At 49.4% G+C, this 19271-nt stretch overlaps 1 protein-coding gene across 6 annotated transcripts; it reads right to left on the bottom strand.

Annotated features, from left to right (window-relative positions):
- Positions 1 to 146: 146 nt before the first annotated feature.
- Positions 147 to 18602, bottom strand: vaspb (vasodilator stimulated phosphoprotein b). Of its 6 annotated transcripts, none has more exons than XM_040167279.2 (15): positions 18069 to 18575; positions 8196 to 8367; positions 6486 to 6666; positions 6034 to 6093; positions 5816 to 5882; positions 4366 to 4463; positions 3601 to 3908; positions 3307 to 3446; positions 3105 to 3156; positions 2931 to 2958; positions 2778 to 2817; positions 2368 to 2424; positions 1909 to 1981; positions 1666 to 1723; positions 147 to 1581 (listed from the first exon to the last, which is right to left on the bottom strand). In XM_040167279.2, the coding sequence occupies exons 1-15, from the start codon at positions 18071 to 18073 to the stop codon at positions 1547 to 1549; spliced, it is 1374 nt and encodes a 457-aa protein (XP_040023213.2). In that variant the 5' UTR covers positions 18074 to 18575; the 3' UTR covers positions 147 to 1546. The 6 variants fall into 6 exon arrangements, with proteins under 6 accessions (XP_040023213.2, XP_077964819.1, XP_040023344.2 ...); XM_078108693.1 differs by having other exon boundaries at positions 2940 to 2958; positions 18069 to 18573; XM_040167410.2 differs by lacking the exon at positions 6034 to 6093 and having other exon boundaries at positions 18069 to 18602.
- Positions 18603 to 19271: the final 669 nt, after the last annotated feature.

The following is a 19271-nucleotide window of genomic DNA, read 5'->3' as shown; positions in this document are numbered from 1 at the left end:
AAGCTAGAATTCAGTCATGAGCCACATGGCAGAAATTGTTCAATGTATTCCACAATATTTCTATGCAAGTTAGTGCAAAATGTCCGTAGTCTGAATTGACAGAAATCTTATAGCAGGTTCCAAAAAGATGACTCGAGACAAATTAATGCATTTCAAGAAGCAGCTGTATTCGACTATGAAGGCATTTCTAATCCAGTGTCTCTAAGCTGTTTTCTTATTTCAGTGTAAAAAGCCTAGACTCTATTAGAAAAAAGAAACAGTAAACCCAAAATAACATCTCATAAGAAAACAATCATTGAAAAAGAAAAAAGGAAAACAAAATCCCCATTCACCAGTCATTTCGATTAAAATAGAAACACCATTTAATTTTTGCTAACATTTTCCCCTCAAAACAAATATATATTTTCCTCATATATATATATATATATTTATATATTTATTCTCAAGGCAGTTGGTCATGGCCAAATTAATTGACCTCATCATGGCCATTTTTCATGTTTCAAGGTTAGAAAACATAGCTGAATGGAAGAAATTAACTAGCGGAAGCACAGTGTGGGACCACTGCACAGGCCAACAAACGTCTCATCTTGAGAGGGAATTGTCTGTCAAGGCAGTGTGGCACACAGACCCACTTCCTCCTGGAACAAGTGCAATGCAAAGAGAAAACATTTATTACACATCATAAAACTACAACACACTCCTCTTTCACAGCACACAGGTTGTCCGTCAGATTCCTTTTGCTTGTCTCCTCTTCCTCAAACTCCATCTTGCCGCAGTGACGGCTCGCGTTGCGCCGTGTAAGTTAGAGCTGGAAAGTCCACTCGGCTGAGTGACGCTGCAGTCGTCGCGGAGTTGGTGTCTCCGATCCATCCCTGATCATTGTTCTTCCACCTCCAACTACCATTAGAGACAATAAACTCTGAGCTGAGCTCAACTACCTGTAGCAGTGCCTGAGGTCAAACAATTGTTTGCCAACTGAGAAAGACAAAAGGATCCCAGCATGCCAGCATCTCGCTATTACAGTAAAAATGTGACTAATACAGTGTCCCTGAATACTGAAGACTGTAAAGATCAGTAAATGGTGCGTCTGATAGAAGGAAGAAGACACAAGTAGCAGGATATCCGCAGAAGAGGGATGTGATGAGTGTACATGATGACAAATTGGGAGAATGACAGTGGCCGTAGCTATGTGCTCTGAATTGGTTCAGATGAACAGAACACGGAGGACCCAAGGGGACGGGATGAATGAACAGGGGGGGGGGGGGGGGGGGGGGGGGGATGGGATCACCGTTGCAATGTTAACGATTGATCATCAAAAGTGCCGGGTGGCATGGGGGAGGGTTACCGTTTACATGAAGTGAATATGCATGATGTACACATAAGCTCACATGCGTTTGCGTGATAGAGAAAGAAAACAGAAAATGTGTAGAAGGAGAAAAAAAAAAAATCCCTGGGCTACATGGGAGGGCGCCGTGGAGGAGAGGTCCCAATAGTCCTCAGCCACCTCCATCTATCGCATCCCTGTTACACCTGACACTCAGCTGAACTATGTGCTTCGCTTTTGCAGCTCCTGAATAAAGGCTGTGGGCGGGGAAAAAAGCATTATGAGAACAAATTGATGTATAAAGATAAATGTTTGTGGAATTTAGTGCAAAAAAATCTCACCTCCAATAATTTCCTCCTTAACTTTCTGGAGTTCTTTACGAACCTCTTCCAGGATCTCCTGCAGAATACCAGATCACAGGACAGATGGTCAGGCATGGCGAGGTTACAGCGTATTACACAGGTCAAAAAGGTTAAAAAACACCTGGGGACCAACAATTCATGTACACATGCTTTTATTAAACTAGCTTACGGAGAAAGCCGCCTGTAAATTCACCCATTGAGGTTCCGCTCCTTAAATTTCACCTGTTTCATTTTCTCTAAATCCGAGTCATCCGTTACTCCTGTATCATTGTTGTTGCTGCCCGCGGTCTTCGGCCTGTGAGGAGACAAGAAGCAGACCAATGCAGACAACTGCTGAGCTTTGTTCTTCCCGAAAAAAAGAAACAGGATAAAAAAGCAGCACTGGCAGCAGCACCAGAGGGACGAAGGAATAGCCAGTAGGACAGTTGCAGAAATGTCCACACACCCAGCGATGCTGTGAGGGTTAACGTATCGATCAAAAGGACACCAATAATTCAGAAATGTCCTTCTCCTCCTATTCAGAGATCCTCGGCTGGAGGATCTCTGATCCATTCGATGGAGCGGCTATCAACTGGAAAACGATGCTACTGGAGGACGTCGTGTGCAGAGGTGCTACGCTAACCTCAAGAGGAAAGAAAAAGGGGCAACTGAGGTCCTGAGTGAACAGGGCAGCATGTATACCTGAAACCCTGGGACAATGAGGGGGCGGAGTCCATGCTCTTGGGGATGGAGTTATTCCTGTTAGTGAGACACACACACACACACACACACACACACACACACACACACACACACACACACACACACACACACACACACACACACACACACACACACACACACACACACACACACACACACACACACACACACACACACACACACACACACACACACACACACTTTCTCTTAGAATGGAAATTTAAGACATTCAAACACAAAAGCACTGTTGTCCACATGCAAACAAAGACATGTTCACACAACCGCACTCACACCGATGGAGAACTACTTTTAGGGTGAGTTTTAACATGAGACACCAACACCTGACGGGGGGACGACGGCAGAATAGCAATAACTGAATCCTGCGTTACCTGGTCATGGATGATTTCTCCCACGGTCTTCTCTGGGTGTCTGAGAGGCAACATGTGGAAAAACATCAGCGGGTGACGTTCACTTGGTACCACGTTAAATTAATATCAGAAAGTGTAGGCGGAATGCAACGGATGGAATTGTTCGGTTCTCACCGCCTTGACCTTGAGGCTCTGAATCATCCTGTATGCAAAAAAATAAAAATAAAAAAGGAGTGAGTCATTACCATGCTGCTTCTATTTCATAACTATTAACTGCAGTGCGGGGCCACATACGCAGACACTATTGCAGCATAGGAAACAGAAATGTGACCAACAGCAGGTTCTTACATTATCTTGTGTCTTCAAAGGGGGCTTCTCTCCAGGCTCTGCAGCTTTTCTCCTGATGTACAAAGGCGGTTTTCAAATAGTTACACAATACTGTATATAATGCATTGCACTTTAAATATGAACATTTTCCTGAAATAAATAAACACTAATTCATAAAATCAGAAGTAGGTAAGCCTTTGTTGAAATGAGTGAAGTCACACACCTTCGCGCCAGGATGGCACTCATTTCCCCCATCAAACCGCCGCCGCCACCACCGCCGCCTCCACCTCCCCCGATGGAGGAGTTGCTGCCGCGGCTGGAGTCCGCTCTGACTATTGGAGTCGCAGGAGCTCCGTCCTCCTGCTGAGGGCAGCAAATAGCCAAAAAGATACCCAAGAGTTCAGCAGACATGGTGGATTAAACTGTGCAGCTCACGTCGCCTTAAAAGCAGTAAGAATACAAAGCTGCCGTACTGTCAAAAATCCACCGGCCTACGACAGTTTCCTCATTTACTCACCTTTGATACTTTCCGGAGTTTAGCTCCTGCGATGGCAGCCGCCAAGCCCCCTCCTCCAAATGCCCCAGCATCGTCATCTCCTCCGCCACCACCACCACCTCCATTGCCGCCGCCTCCGCCTCCTCCTCCTCCTCCTCCACTAATACCACCTCCACCTCCTACAAGGGAGGGCAAGGGCGGGGCCAGCGGTGGTGGGGGTCCAGGCGGGGGAGGAATGCCACCAGACGGAGGGGGGCCAGGGGGTGGAGGAGGGGCCGGTGGAGGAGCGGGGCCTGAGGGGGCCAGCGGTGGAGCTGGGGGAATAGAGACTAAGACACAGAAAGGGATCCATCAGTATGCGTCCCCTAACAGCAGCGGGTCGGTGACAGGGAGCGCCAGCTCGGGTCTCACGACGTTAACGATCTTGATTATCGTGACGAACCAGTCTACAGGTATAATCTACGATCCTCAATCCTACTATAAAAAACGCATGTCAACACACCAAAGGCCGACGCAGGACACACAGAAATAAAGTTAAAATCCATTAAACCTTTTCTTTTTGTTATTGATAATGTCTGCTTGCACATATACACATTTGTATTCACTTTGCAGCACAATAAATCACCACGCTTTCATTGCTTTTTAGACACTGTTAATGTGTGTGTGTGAGTGTGTGTGTGTGTTGGTGTGCGGTGGCCTTAAGGCAGTGCTCCCTTAACAAGGCGACTCTGAGACTGAACCGTAGTGAGGCCTCAGTTATGTCGATTGGTCCAGGTGCTTCCTGACCTGCAGCAGCTTGTCTCTCTCTCTCCAGCCGCTCTCTTTCCTGTCTCTCCCGCTCCTGACGCTCTCGTTCCTGCTGCTCCAGCCGCTGCTGCTCCAGCCTACGCACAGACACACACACACACACACACACACACACACACACACACACACACACACACACACACACACACACACACAAAAAAACATCTGTCAGCGGCACGTATGTGTAAACAGGACAAATCGGCGGATAAACAAAGCAGGAAGTTGCTGCGTGTAATCTGGGGGCTGTGATTAAAACAGACTAGCTGTGAGATTAAGCGAATCGTAGGAGCGCAGAGGTCGCTGCCATTCCAGATTAAAGTGAAAACGTCCTGCGTATCATTTGATTATCAACGCACCATCCGTCGTGTTCAAACAACTACCGTCTGATTATATCTGGCACCGGTGCGCGGTGCTATAATTTGCTTTTGACGTGAAGGCTTCGGTAGGAGAACGAGAGGTGGATTTCATGGCTTCTGATTAGCCCTCCGCCGTAAAGTCTACAGCTGGACCCGGTGGCCTCATTCGAGCGGCCCCGGTCTTGGTCCCCCTCCACCCCTCGGTCACATCTGCCGCTCACAACAGCTGTTTTACAGAACAGCACGCATGCAATGTGCACTCCAAATGCACAGGTCCACACACAGGCGGACACACACACAATCGGAGAGTCGCTGTGATTTAAAGCGCGGTTGATCCACTTAGGCAGAGTGCCCGGGAAAGGGGGGATGGGAGGCGACGGCCTTATGCTTTTCAGTTTTCTCGACAGCCTTTCAACAACGGTGACAAACATCGTGAATCTGTGCTCATCGGGCCGATAAGCAATAATGAAATAATATCCACCAACACCAAAGGTTTAAAGGATCCCTAAACGACAGGGTGTCATTAATCACTGGGCCAGCTGGTAACTTGACGTAGTCCCTCTAGCCAATCACAAAAGGCCTCCCGTACTGTGCAACATGTTACCTTTTAGGCCCGATGAGATTAAAAGGTTGATGGCTCGGCATGTGCGGCCGACACAGATAGATGGATGGAGAGCAGGTGAGGTTGGTGCAAGCTTTCTGCCTTCCTGTCCCTTTAACCTTTGACATACTGGGGCTGACGGAGGGTTTAGCACTGTCAGCCTAATGCCATCCAATCCTCTATTCATGCGTATGTGCAGACAAGACTACTCCAAAGCCAAGGCAGCTTGACTTGCTATCGAATGTTACGCAACTAGACCCGCAGGAGAGTTTGCTTCTGACGGATACATCCACTTCAGTGACATTATCCATCTCTTCTGCTGAATCCAGCCTGAAAACCCAGAAGACACCTGCCCCCCCCCCCCCCCCGTCATCCCCGCAGAATCACGGCTAGACAGAATCCAATAAAATAATTAAAAGATGTGGCCAGCGATTCATTAAAATCAGCAGACAGACAGAACAGCGGATGGTACCTTCTCTGTTGTTCAAGCTCTTCTGGAGTGGGTCCATTTGATACCTGGCGGGGAAGGGTCGAATAGCCTGCAGGGAACACGGCACACAAAACATTCCTGATGAAAACGTACAGGATTACTTAACGTGCACACACTGCCGGGGATTGGTAAACAATTCCTGATTGGTATTTTGTGACACAGAAATGCAGCGGTTTCTGTGCTTTCATTGATGTACACACCTTTTTCCACCCCTGCAGACGATTGTGCAAAGTCTGAGTACGGTGGAGACGGACATGAAACTACGGAAGAACCAAGAAGGGTGGTGTGCCTTTAGTATATCTTATGGTCATTAATTGCACTGCCTATACCACACTGTAACAACGTTCTTCGCAGCATATTTTCGGTGTAAAAGAGCATACGTGTTCTAATTACATGTTTGCAAAAGGTTTTGCAAACAAGTAATTAGAACACGTATGCATTAGAACAGGTATTTGTGATAATTCTGCAAAAAAGATTGGAATAAGTTTCCAATATGTGATATAAGAATTATGGCTGAATGCTTATGGACAAAACGTAAGCTTGTCTAAGCTCATCCTGGTGTGGTTTCGTTTGCCTTTTAATGGACCTGGAGGTGCAGGTCCAGTAGCCAAGGCTTGTGGTGGCACTGTGACTCCGGAGTGAACCGATGTACCTGCGTCTGCCACGGAGTTTAGCACCTCCAGAGCATGAGCCATGCCGCTGGCGAACAGGGTAGCATCCTCTTTGCTGCCAAAGTTGAGCCCCCACACCTGCCGGGCATCCCGCCACTGGTGGAAATTGTTTGTGGCCTGGTTGTACTTGAGACCTCTCACAATGGGGCAGTTTATCACCACCTGGGGAGCGAAGAGGACATGTGATCGATACTTGTGTATAGTGATTGTGCGCCAAAATTTATACTTTTTGTACAGATTCAAACAAATGAAAGAACGAAAACAGTATTATCCACATGCGCTTTATTTTTGCTGGGATTGCTCTGGTTTATAGTCCACCCAGCAGGGGGCGTGTGGCCTGTGAACCACAAGGGAAAACAATGTTCTGGATTCGAGCGCTGCCTGAATGTGCTGACGCGCCATTTGACTATTTGTTTAACAGCCACTGGATTCCACAGAGCAGAGAGGAGGAGGAGGAGGAGGAGAGGAGAGGAGACCCTGTCGGGGGGTAAATATCATCACGAGCATCATACACAGAGAGGAGGTTAGCGAGTTCAGCTGCCACTGGTGGCATTTCATCAACTATCCACAATCCCGTCGAGGCGAGAAAGGCCGGAGGTTCCACCTTCAATTTAAAAACAGGCTGCAACGTATGAAACAAAAGTAACTCTACATGCTGGCAGAGCGAGAGAGAAAACCGTGCCAGCCTGTATTCTCTCACATTAGCTTCTCTGTGAATGCACGCCATTAGACACAAAGAGAGAGTCCTCATTGGGTGCCGGGCTTCTCCCTAAATTGTCACAGGAAATGGTTGCACGGGCTAACTATCTCAGGAAACGTCTTCCACTTTAAGAGCCGTCTCCGGGGAACACTTTGGAGTGCTGAATGTTTAAAGGAGAGAGAGAGAGAGACGGGCAGAGCAGGCGTATCCGAGAGTAGACGCACCCAAACTCGGTTTACCCAGCGATTTCACTTCGAATCTGCCCACCTTTATCTGGTGAGTCACAACCTGGTGATAACGACCAGCAAACCCGCTTTGTTCTCCTATTCAAACTTGCCTGTTGTCACGTCCAAAGAACAGTCTGTTCTCTACATATGAGGCTGAGCAATTTAATTAAATGTCTGAATATTCATAACAACACAACTGAAACCACAATATAAATAGAAAGGAAGTGAACTGAAAGCAACTCCGCATTCTCCAGCTTCCTCTCAAGCATTCACAGAATTGCGCACTTCTAAAAAAGACACTTAAACACTAGATAGAAACTACTACGACTGACTAGTTACACAAATAGAACAAGACATTTCAGCGCGCCGCAGTCTCTCCCGCATTAAGATCAACTATCAGATCAAGTCTGCAGCAGAGGTGACTTACTGCGGCCTCCGCTGCGACACTTTAGTCGAAAGTCTAAAGTTATTCTTAATATGTTGGAGCCGGCCGTACCTGCTCTCGATGTTTGGCTGCTGAAGTAAATGATTGACCAAAAACGAATGAAACTAAAAGAAGCCATAAAGTCATGGCGCGATCGCCGATAGCGCCTTCCCAGGGACTGCTGATAAGCAGGCAGACGGCGATAATGTGAATGAACATCTCGCTCACACGGACCCGACGGGGACCACGGACGCCCACGGGCCGCACGCCGATGGACACGCGCGCCACCAACGCGCACACTTCAAGAGACGCGCGGCGAGCTGCAGGCTGGCGGGCGTACCTGCTGGTCCGTCTGCATCTTGCGCCCCACCACCCTGAAGGCATTGGTGGAAGGGTTGTGGTAGATCTGGACTCTGCTGAAGGACTGCTGGCCGGCGCCCGCCGGCAGCCACTTCTTGTTGCCATCGTCGTAGATCATCACAGTGGCCCGAGCCTGGCAAATACTCGACTCGCTGGAGGACAGAAGGAGAACCGTTGAGAACAATCGGGAAAGATGACTTGAAGGGCTTATACACAGTACTTTTTTTTTTTCTAAAAGAAAAAGCATCTCACTTGGGAGGCGGTTGGTAAACTGGAGATATGATTCATCATGCTTTCAAAAAAAAAAAAAGATACTGTAAAAGACATTTCCCATTTTTGTATTAAAAGCTTTTTTTAGTTCAGACAACACAAAACATCCCCCCGATGCAGCGAGGAAGAGGAGAAAGAGGAGCGCGCACAAAGAATGTACATCAGAGCAGAAAGTACTGGCAAATGCAACAATCCCTGCCCCCAAAATGAAACCGGGATTAGTGGTAGTGACTCATTACAGAACCATCTCCGTGGTCGCTACCATAAACACGTGTTGTTTCTGGTGATAGGCCTCAAGGTCTGCAGGGAGAGAAAGATCCTCGGGGTTATATCCCGTATTTTGTTTCTCTTCGGCCTTGAGCGAGGGACAAGTGATGTACTTGAACTTTAGGTTTACTGAAAACACGAAACTTGAGGGGGGGGGGAAAGTTGAGAAGACTTAGTGTCACATAAAAAAAGCTCAACGTGAACTGAGGACCACACTCTTTATTTTACCACTTGGAAATTCCATTCGGTTCTGGTATGTGCAGCATGGACGGCAGCTGGAAAAGGGGAAAGCAAACTGGAGGAGAGCCGAGGAACCGAAGACATCGGACAGACGAACCCTCCACATTAGCTATTTAAGAGACTGCTCTTCCTCTTGTGGTTTCACATTCATCATTAGGGCCTCTGTAAGTGTGCAGGGGCTCAAACACGCACACCGGATGCATCGTGACCAAAAGGTCTGCCAACGAGCTGAGAGTTGCTGATGGCATCTCTCCGGCCATAGAGAGGCAGACCCCCAACGATCAGGAGGCCGATCAGTGTCCAAGCAAAAAGTGAAGGTCTGAGCGCCGAGAGGTGTTGATGCGAGCGCAGAGAGGGGGGATTAGCTTGATGCCAAACGCGATGGAAGGCGAGACGACAATGGAGGCTGACAAAGACGGGAAGTTGCGTCGAGCTGCGTCGACGGAGCCGAGGCGCCGGAATCCTCCCGCCTCCCGCCGACCCCCACGGCAGAGCTTGTGGCGCTTGAGCGGTGACGATGCAAAAAAAAAAAAAGTAGCTGCACGCAGGCCCAACGTACGCCAGCTGCGGCTCTTTGAGGAATAGCCGCGCATTAAGCGAGCGCTCATAGATTTGCATTGTAGACACGAAGATCCGAAGATGGATCAAAAACCGGGGCAGCGCGATCGGTGCGAGACCACAAACAGGCCCAACACATGTCTCACACTTGTACCTCACACTCGAGGTGTGAAGTACAAATAAAAAGGGGAACAGGCGCAGAAGGCAACACGGACACAAATATGCAGACTGCGGATTCGATTTTTCTCTGTTTTCTACCAATCCTCCCCTTCTTCTTATTGCCCCCCCGAGCTCTGAGCATAGTCCCCTAATCCACGGCCTCCCCTCTCCCTCCATCTGTCTCGCCCGTGATACAATCGGCTATTTCCAGTGACAACGCACCAAAGCCACAACCCACTTCCTGTTGCCAACACTGCCAAATAAGGACTGGCTCAGTCTGAACAATCAATATTGCACGCACACACACACACACACACACACACACATCCTATATATTACAACTTGTATCGGATCGCTCCGGGGCTGCTGTGTATAATATGAACCTCAAAAACACCTCTAACTGAGTTATGTTCCACACGTCTAATAACTGACACAGAGAATGTTTTCACAGTAGCTTCCTCTGATCGATGCAGACGGAAATTTACAAAGACACAGATGATTCATAACAATCAGAAGGTATTGGGACATTTATTGTAATTGATTTATTTACGCAAAAAATAAAAGAGTTAAGTGCATAAGTTTTATGTAATCAAACAAGACATAATTCCAACTATAATATTATCCCTTTTAGGATGCTCTTAAAAAAACTTTCTATTAAAGTTTCAAGCCTGGAACAACGTTTTACTAGATTACATTTCAACTCATTAAATTCACAACTGCCCAATACCCATTGGTTTCCTGAATAGAGCATGAATTGTTGCACCTGCATACAGGTTGCATTGTAGAAATGAAAAAGAAACATTTGGGAGAATGTAAAATAATGTTCCAGTGCAGACTTTGCCCACTAAAAAGCACTGCTACGTTTGTTTATTCTTTATTTCTGTCTCGCTCGGTTCATATATTGATCAAGTTGGAAGATAAAAATACAGATTTTTGAATCTTGGGGTTTTTCTTACTTGAATGAACTCAAATGAAAGGGATCACAAAAGGAAACAGAGTCACCGTTTGAAGAGGAAGCCTTCTGCAAAGAGCTGCAGGTCAACAGCGGCCTTAAATCAACGCCCCGGCGGCCAGCAATCGCCTCGAGCAGGTTAAAAGAAAAACGCCCCCAGGGGTCGGATGAACACTGCGGCGTCCTCGGATCTCACTGAATCATCCGCATCCCGCCGCTGACGCGCTTGCGGGAAGCGCGAGGGGACAGAGGCTCCCGGACTGGGGAAACGGATGCATATTTAATGTCCGAGAGAGCCAAGGACTCGGGGGCCAGACTGAGACGGAGCTCACGCCGAGGCGTCCGCGTGTTGACTCGGCGCTAACAGGGCGTGGGGCTCGCAGCGCGGTGAAGACCACCGCCAAGTCAACTAGTTGTCACTTAGTTGGCTCGAGCTAGAGTAAACACCGACAGTTCCTCATCTCTCTGCGGCGTCACGGTCAGTTGGGGGGGGGTAAGGAAGCTGCGGTGCACAGCCGGGGCACAACGCTGTCTTTGAAATGTCTGTATAAGGCTGTGCTCTCAGAGCCCCCCCCCCCCCCCCCCCCCCCCGTCCCTCCAAAATGTGTTGGCAAGTACAGACAGGCCCCCCCCTCCCCCGTTCTCCATTTACCTGACCCCCACACCCCACCACCCTTTCCTCCTTCCTTCACCGCTCTCCGAGGGATTTGTAGGCAGCAGCGTTCACGTTGTGACGTGGTTAACATGTGCGCCATGACACTGCTTTACTGGGGAGGGAGGCGCGCGCACGCACACGCACACACACACACACACACACTCACACACACACGCCGGCCCTGAAGACAGCGGAGACGAGAGTGATGTCATTTGTGGTTGCCTCCGATCCCGGCTCACTGTCCCTCCTGATTCATCATCAGGCGTCTTCCCTCCTCCAGGAGTTCACGGTACCTCCGTTTGAAAGCCCCGTTTCTTCTTTTTTAGCCCTCAACTGCAGCCAACGATTACTTTTTAATGATGTTCGGGCCTCGCGTCCAGGAATAGGTATCGCTCTCTGCGGGCGGTGGGGGGGGGGGGGGGGACTGAACCCTGCAGGAGTAACTCAACGATCAAGTGCAATCCGACAACGTCTCGTGGATAGAAACTCAAACTTTCTCACAGCTTCGGTGATTGCCTTCGGACCAGCTGTGAATAACGCTGATAGACACACAGGTGTGAATTGGTGAACAAACAGTGATTCAGTCCGTGCCGGTCTTTTGTCTCCTCCTAACGTCATGTTCAAACCAGACGGCGACTAGCAAGAAGTTACTCAATAGTCTGATCGACCGAACTACCTACGTGCCTCAGAGAGAAGAGACCACATTCCAGAGCTGAACAAGGTCACCTCCATGGCCTCCCCGTGCTGTGCAGAACAACGGCTTTCTAATGACATACATACATAGGGCTGACCTATGTTATGGTGGCGTGTGCGTACAGGTCTACATCTTTTGGAGTGAAACCTCAGGACTCCAACAAGTGAAGACACAAAGTGAGAAGTGAGGACTGTGAGAACAGGAAGCTTGTTGCAAAGAGACAACGAGGTAAACCGCGACATGTGGCACCGTGGGAAACGCTCATCGAACCCGAGCTGCACGCTCGTCGAAGCAGAGCTTCAAACAGTCGCTGGTTCTTTATTTACACATCGAAAGGGACCAAACTTTCCAATGGGACTTGTTGAGCGAATATCACCGATTGGAAAGCGGAGGCGAGATAAGCTTTCAAACTTGCAAAGTGCAGCCGTCCCATAAAGGTTAATGTGTAGTGCAAGTACATGATAGCTTAAAAACGTTTAACCCATAAACATTTAACCTATCGCAAACAAGTTACTAAACTTAACTGAAGGCGCAAACCGGACTTTGAGGTTTATGCAAAACATATTTTTAACAGTCCTCGTTTCCCCTTATCGTCACACTAAAGGCCAAATAAAAAGAGAACAGATTTTCGTTTTCTCTGTTGTTGCCTGTTTCTTCTCACACAGGTCCTCGCATGCTGCGCGCGGGCACACACACACACACACACACGCACACAGCGGGCTACTGCTTTCTGCCTCCTCGAGCACAGAAAGGGACACTGACGCCAACTCGGCCATTTCTTTACTTTGTCTTCTCAATCTCTTTGTTGAAATGAGTGTGACAGCTTCAGCTGAAAGTCCTGAGGAAAAACCCCTCGGCATTGTGGGAGCGCTGACTCATCCTTCGTCTGGCATCGTGGAACAGTTGAATAGGCGCCTGGTCGAGAACGTTCATTTTGTTGTGTGACCACTTCAAGAGTGGAGATGCATTCCTTCCTGCTTCTGAGGGTGAGAGTGTGTGTGTGTGCGCACCCGTAGGGGAGAGGGGGGGGGGGGGGGGGTTACTGGTACACTCCATGCCCATATTTGGAACCATCTCACCTCTGTCCTCCTCTCTGAGCTCAATTCCTTTTACAGGTTGGAGCACATCCTCGTCGACTCGGGCCAAGGAGGAGGCGAGCCTACTTTTCTGGAGAAGAACAATCCACAGAGACTCCTGCAGCCCCCTGCAGCCCCCCCCTCACCCCTCACCCACTAGAAAGCAAACTGAGACGTTTGCCTTCCGCTGACTCCATGTGGCGTGAGTGCGTGGACTTTGACCCGACGTCGGTCCACTCTGCAGGTGCATGGCAGCTCGGATAATCTGTGCACGACGCACAGCGCCAGAGAAGCCGGTTACGTTAGATCTCTGCAACGCTCAGCTGATTGTCTTCACATCCCAAGCAAACACCAATGGAAATAAGTAGAATGTACTGTATATATTAACCGGCCAATCAGGAGCAATGTTTGTGCTGTTACTGGGATGGGGGGGGGGGGGGGTCAACAAGAAGGCCTCTGCACGGATGCAGTGACGGCAGCTAACCAGGACGGGTTTCACTTCAGCTCAGTGGGATTCTCAGTTTAGTGACACTTGTTTCTGTTCTCCTCTCACTTCTTCTCCGAGCTCCATTTTATGACGGGCGAAGCTTGCAAAAAATAACATCTGTGCAGAATTTTTGTAACAATAGGACTCTAATAGAAACTTGTTTAGTTTCTATAAGCACTTTCTAATGAAAAAAGCGAGTGCAGTTTCTTCAGACTGCTTGTATTGATTCTTAAACGTATGTGCAGTCGGAGTATTAAGAATGCGATTGTTCAGAGGTTTGTAACTTTTTTTTAACGACTGACCCATTAACAAGAACAATAATCCTCTTTTGACCTCATTATAGAGTCCCTAAATGAAATGTGTACCATTCGAGTGCACCAGGCTGCCTCAGCAGATAAAAAAGAGGCCGAGCAAAGCTTCATGCAAACACTGTAAACTAGATTGGATGCATCGCTAATCACACACACACACACACACAAAAACACAATTGTCACCCATGTGGAACATTCCTCAGCCATCAAATCAAGCACAGGTTCTCCTTTTCTGTTTAGTTATAAACAGCAAACACAATTGGTGACTAATCAGAAACTGCCGCCCAGCAAAACATTGTTTTATCCGACTCAGCCTTCGTGAATCGGCAATCGCCCTCCTCAAGAGAAAGGTGAAGCCGAGCCCCGAGGACCTGAGAGAGAGAGAGTAATGTTCAAGACGTCTGACAGCATAACGCACTCCGTGTACCGACTGGCATCCATTACGCTCCATTAGGCGGACGGCCTCGATCCGCCAGAGGAGCTGCCGACCGTCCGATCCATCGCGACGGCGTCTCCGCCCGCAAACACGCTCCGGTTTCCCGGCTCGGTTGGACCGGAACGCTCCGTCGGCTGGGACTCGGGTTGTCCCGTTGACGCCTTTGGGGGCCGCGCAGGGCTGCGGGTTCCGCTCGGTCCAACAACCCAGAATTTCAAAGTTGTTACGTGTACAATCAAACTATTGATTCAGAAGCCTGCGGTCAAGTAGCTTCACCGTGTTCATGACACGCAAGCAATTTACACAATTTTCACAACAACTTACTCAATTTCCCGAGACAACGCAGCGGTTTCAAAACACGGAGCTCAGTGATCAGGTACTTTCTGTGGGGGGGGGGGGGGGGGTGAGGGGGGGGTTGCAGGCCGAGGCGATAGTCGGGTTTAGAAGAAGCGATCGCGGAAGAAACAACAACAACAACAACAACAACACACCCGGAGGGAACGCAACAACCTAGAGAAGCACAATTAAAGGGGGGGAGGAGACTGAATTTGTAGACAAAGTAGACAATGCCAGGTTGTGTACGTTGCGCAACTCTTGTAGCAGAGCGTCTGCTCCGCGGGGGCCGGCCGGCATAATGGCCTATTGATGAGAGGAAGGACCCAGAGGGGTGAATTGGTTCCCCTTGTAAGGGAGAAGAGGGTGGGTCACAGTGACTGGGTGTGAGGGAGACAAACTCACACGGCGAGACCGTTTCATGTGTGTGTGTGTGTGTGTGTGTGGGTGGCGGTGCAGCGTGTGCGGGTCCGCGGAGTGTCACGCCAGCTGTGCACCACTGTCCAAGTGCATATCAATATTCACGGAATAAAGCCGTAATTCTTAATCCTTTGGGGACAAGAATCCCCCCGAGCACACGCAGATTGCCGCCGGCTGTCATTGCTTCTGGTGCACGGATGCCCGGGATCTGATTGGTTGAGGTACAAGAGATGAGACGGCGGTTTTATTTTCACACTGAAAGAAAAAAATCGTTTTCAGGTGTGCAGAATGCCGCCGATGTTTGCGGCTCCAGTTGGCACGAAGACAATGAAGGTGAAACGGAAACAACGGCGCTTTACAAACTGCAGCAAGGCCTCCTAGGTGACGGCTGAGAGGAGAGTACGCGAGCATTTCTACGCTTGATATTCGGAATGCTTTTTAAATAGCGAACACATGAGACTTCAAAAGTGTGTAAAAGGAATTAGGAAAACAAGTGAAGACATGAGGAATGAATGTCTCACAACACCAGAGCCACTGAACATTACACAACACCGGGGTATGAGTGCGCTCCTATCGCAACGCCAATGGGTTTCATCTCGTAATCCTTACATGGAAATGCAGGCAACAATATTGCTAAATGCCTCAAATAACAGCTACCGGTCTGATGGGACACGGGGTCAAGACGCGGGACATTTGGATTGAGGAGGAAGCTACGACAGCAAAAAAAACAAAAAACAAAGGTCGCCGTTCCAGCTGCATTCCTTTCCATTTACTGCCAGAAGCGAGAAAAAAAAAAGAAAAGAAAAAAGAAGCTGGAGCCAAGACACAAAGGAGACGTAGGGGGAGGCCATTCCCCGGCTTTTAAGGCCGATCAATAAAAAAAACGCTAATGCCAGAGCAGTTGGGGGGGGGGGGGGGGGGCAGGGAGATACCGAGGTGAAGCGGAGGCGTTGAACCTGCCCGCCTGCGTCACAAACACGCGCCTGTTGGTCCTCGAGCCGGGGGCCGCACTGCCAGCCTCGGGGGGGTTTGGAGGGGGGGGGGGGGGGGGGGGGGGGGCTGTTAGTCAGAGCGGGTGAGCCCTGGTGGGAGGCAGGTGGGAGTCACCCCTGGCAGTAACAGTGAATCATTGTTTGGATGGATGCACTTCCTGTGGCACCTAACAAAGAGGAGAAGATTGCCGAAGGCAGTGATACGGCGTCTATTTTCTTTTTTTTGGGGGGTTTGTGGGAGAAGAAGGGGGAGTCAGTGGAGATACTGCATTTTCTCAACTGGGTCAAATCGTTGAACTTTTGACTGTGCACGTCCTCCACATACCAGGCAGAGGAATGACAATGAGGGGGGGGGGCACGCTGCATTCCAGTGGTGAAACTACTACACAAGGTGACATAGGGTGGAGCGACCGCGGGGGAGCACCACCCGGGAAAAAGGAGCACCTACCACCATCGAGGGCGGATGTCGCCCGTCGACGCAGAGAGGAGACCCCCACGCATGAAGACGCCGCAATGGACAACGGCGGCCTCCACTTTATGGTCGACTTGGTGCTCTGGTTGCTGCAGCAGTTTGTGGTTGGTGGGTGGGGGGGGTGAGGGCAACACGACAATAAAGCCGTCTGCTTATCTTCAGCGATCGCCGTCAACGTGCAGCATCAATGATTTCTGAATCTGCTCGGCCAGAGTCCCTTTCTTTATAAATAGTTGTATCGCACAAACACGTGTTTGAGTGAGTTGCCGTGTTCTTGTCCGTGTGGGCCGACATCCAAGCGCCAATTAAACTCCCGTGTCAGAACAATTAAAATGCTTGGGTGTAATTGTGTGTGTGATTATTGTTATTATTATTTTGCACACAGGGTAGTGTTGAGCTGACACATATACCAGACACCATATAGGTTTGATTATATGTGATGCACACTGGAGTGGTGTAGAAGTTCTTCTGGTTTCCACTAGTTTGTGTCCAAAAAACAAAAACTGCAGTCTTTTCCTTCCTCTAAGAGTCTGCTCCTTCGGACTTCCTTTGCAGCTGAAATTCACGTGAACTCGCCTTTGCATTCTGTAGCGTTTTGTAGCGCAGTAATCTCTGCTGATCCTTGCATTAACTTAATTAATGGCCTCATCAGCGGGGGGCTTTAGAAGGGGGGGGGGGGGGGTCACCGTTTAATGCGTTGCTGTGATCGTGGCGGGGTATCGGGCGGCTCAAGTGCCTCCTGTTCCGGCTTCGATCAAAAGGAAGAAAACGAGTGCAGAACAAACACAAACCGCGGACCAACCCGAGCAGGGACACATTGTTTCACAGGGAAACAAACTCGAGATAAAGAAACTCGTCGCACAGGTTACCGACCCGTCAAGATGACGCGAAAGGTGTTACTCGACCTAAGTGGAGCGCGGCCGTGTTCCAATGTGCACGAGCGAGGAGGAGGAGGAGGAAGAAGAAGACCTAAAAGGAGCAAAGGGCTCTTCGGAGCACGCAAGTGCACGCGGGGCTTGTTGGCAGGATGCGGGATCTGCGCACGCGACGAGCGTCTCCGCGGGTGAAAGCAAAGTGGGCGAGAAACGGCGGAATTCGCCGCCTTCGTGCGAGGCACCGAAGCGCTTTTCACGCGCTCCGCAAAAGCGCCCCGAACCCCGGTGCGCCCGCACGGTTCGCTTTGTGAAGAACACGCAGTCGGTCGTCTTCGAAAAAAACCAAAAAAAAAAGTCGACTCGGCGCGCGCACTTTTTCCACTTCAAAAGTAGCGAACATTGACACACAAACTACCGTATTATTCACCAGCCGCCCCCCCCCCCACCCACCCACCCCAAAAAAACAACTGCTACCCAGCGTCATGCCCCCCCCCGCACCTCCCCAGCCAGAAAGCTCCAGTTATTTCAGAATGAAAAGCACGACCCGCCGTTTGGGAGAGGAGCCGCCGCGGGCTCGCCGGGTCCCGGGTGAGAAACGCAAAACGTAGCCTGGAAACACACGGAAGATGAAGGGGCTCTGAGCCGCTTTGACCCACCTCATTGTTCGGCCACAGTGGAGATCCGCTCTCCTCGAAGGCAAGTTGGGGCGGACTTCAGGGCTCAAAGCCCGGCGGCGACACTCAAACTGGTGGAATTATTTAGAGAAAAAAACAAAAAACAACAACAACCGGCGGTTGGAAAAGGCGCATCTACACCCGCAGACGGGGTAGCAACTGGCGGCGTAAAGAGAGCACACCTCGACGATTTCCTGGTTGAGTGTGGAGCGGGGGGGGGAGGAGGAGGGGGAGGAGGGTAGATACAGTAGTGGAGCGGGCTTGTCAACTCCAATCACTATCCCGCATTGGTGTCTGCGAGCCAACGAGGGGAAGTCGAGAAGAAGCAGGCTGCAAAAAAAACAAACCGGAACTTCTCTTTTTGCGGCTGGTTAACGCGTTTGCTGGTTTCGGGGGGTCGGACCCGTGTGTCGGACTCCGCGGCCTCGGTCCGTGTGGGTTCGTCTGGAGCCTCTGGCCCAACCCGACGGTTTCAGATCCCGGTGCCGCGTTCAGGTGTGCCTCGGAAAGGAAAGAATCAGGTCTTTTTTGGGGGGGGGGGGTTGATGCGTCGTCGACTGACAGGGAGCACGAATTTATACAGAAGTTGATAAACTTGAACTATAAATGGAGGGACAAGCAAAATGACCCAGGGAGATGTAAACAAGCAGTGTGCCCGTAGCGACCCTGTTAAACCTTTTCCTTCGGTAATAACATTCTCTGATAGGACACTTCAAAGAGTTTTCTCATCACTGATGTATTTGACAGAAGTTTGTAGCTGCGTATTCTTATGTGGATAAACAGTTCACGATATAAGGTAAAGTTAAGTAAATGTTTAAAAAAGTAAGTAAATGAAATGAAGTACGCTACATAAAAGAAAGTCAATGTTCTTTACAATTTGATTTATTTTGGTTTTTAGCTAGCTAAATACCACCAATAAGACAAAAGCCCCCAAAAAATCCAATGAACCAGCCCTCCGTTTTGCTCACTATTTTAGCAACAGTTAAACACTGCAAATCAGAGGTGTAAAGTTAAAGTTCTTATCTTTGGTGGTTGATATATTCGATTTCCGATAGCACTTGAAGGCAGCATCTGATCCACGCGCGGGGCCTCGGCGGCCCTGCACCTCGCCCTGCCGGCTGTCAGCGTAACGTCACTACGGTGACTTCAGGGTTTTATTTCATATTCTTTATATATCTGTAACTT

Source organism: Gasterosteus aculeatus, chromosome 1 (genome assembly GCF_964276395.1).
Source record: "Gasterosteus aculeatus chromosome 1, fGasAcu3.hap1.1, whole genome shotgun sequence".
NCBI lineage: Eukaryota > Metazoa > Chordata > Actinopteri > Perciformes > Gasterosteidae > Gasterosteus > Gasterosteus aculeatus.
The sequence above is the reverse complement of the archived record's forward strand: the minus strand, read 5'-3'. Positions and strand labels throughout refer to the sequence as shown.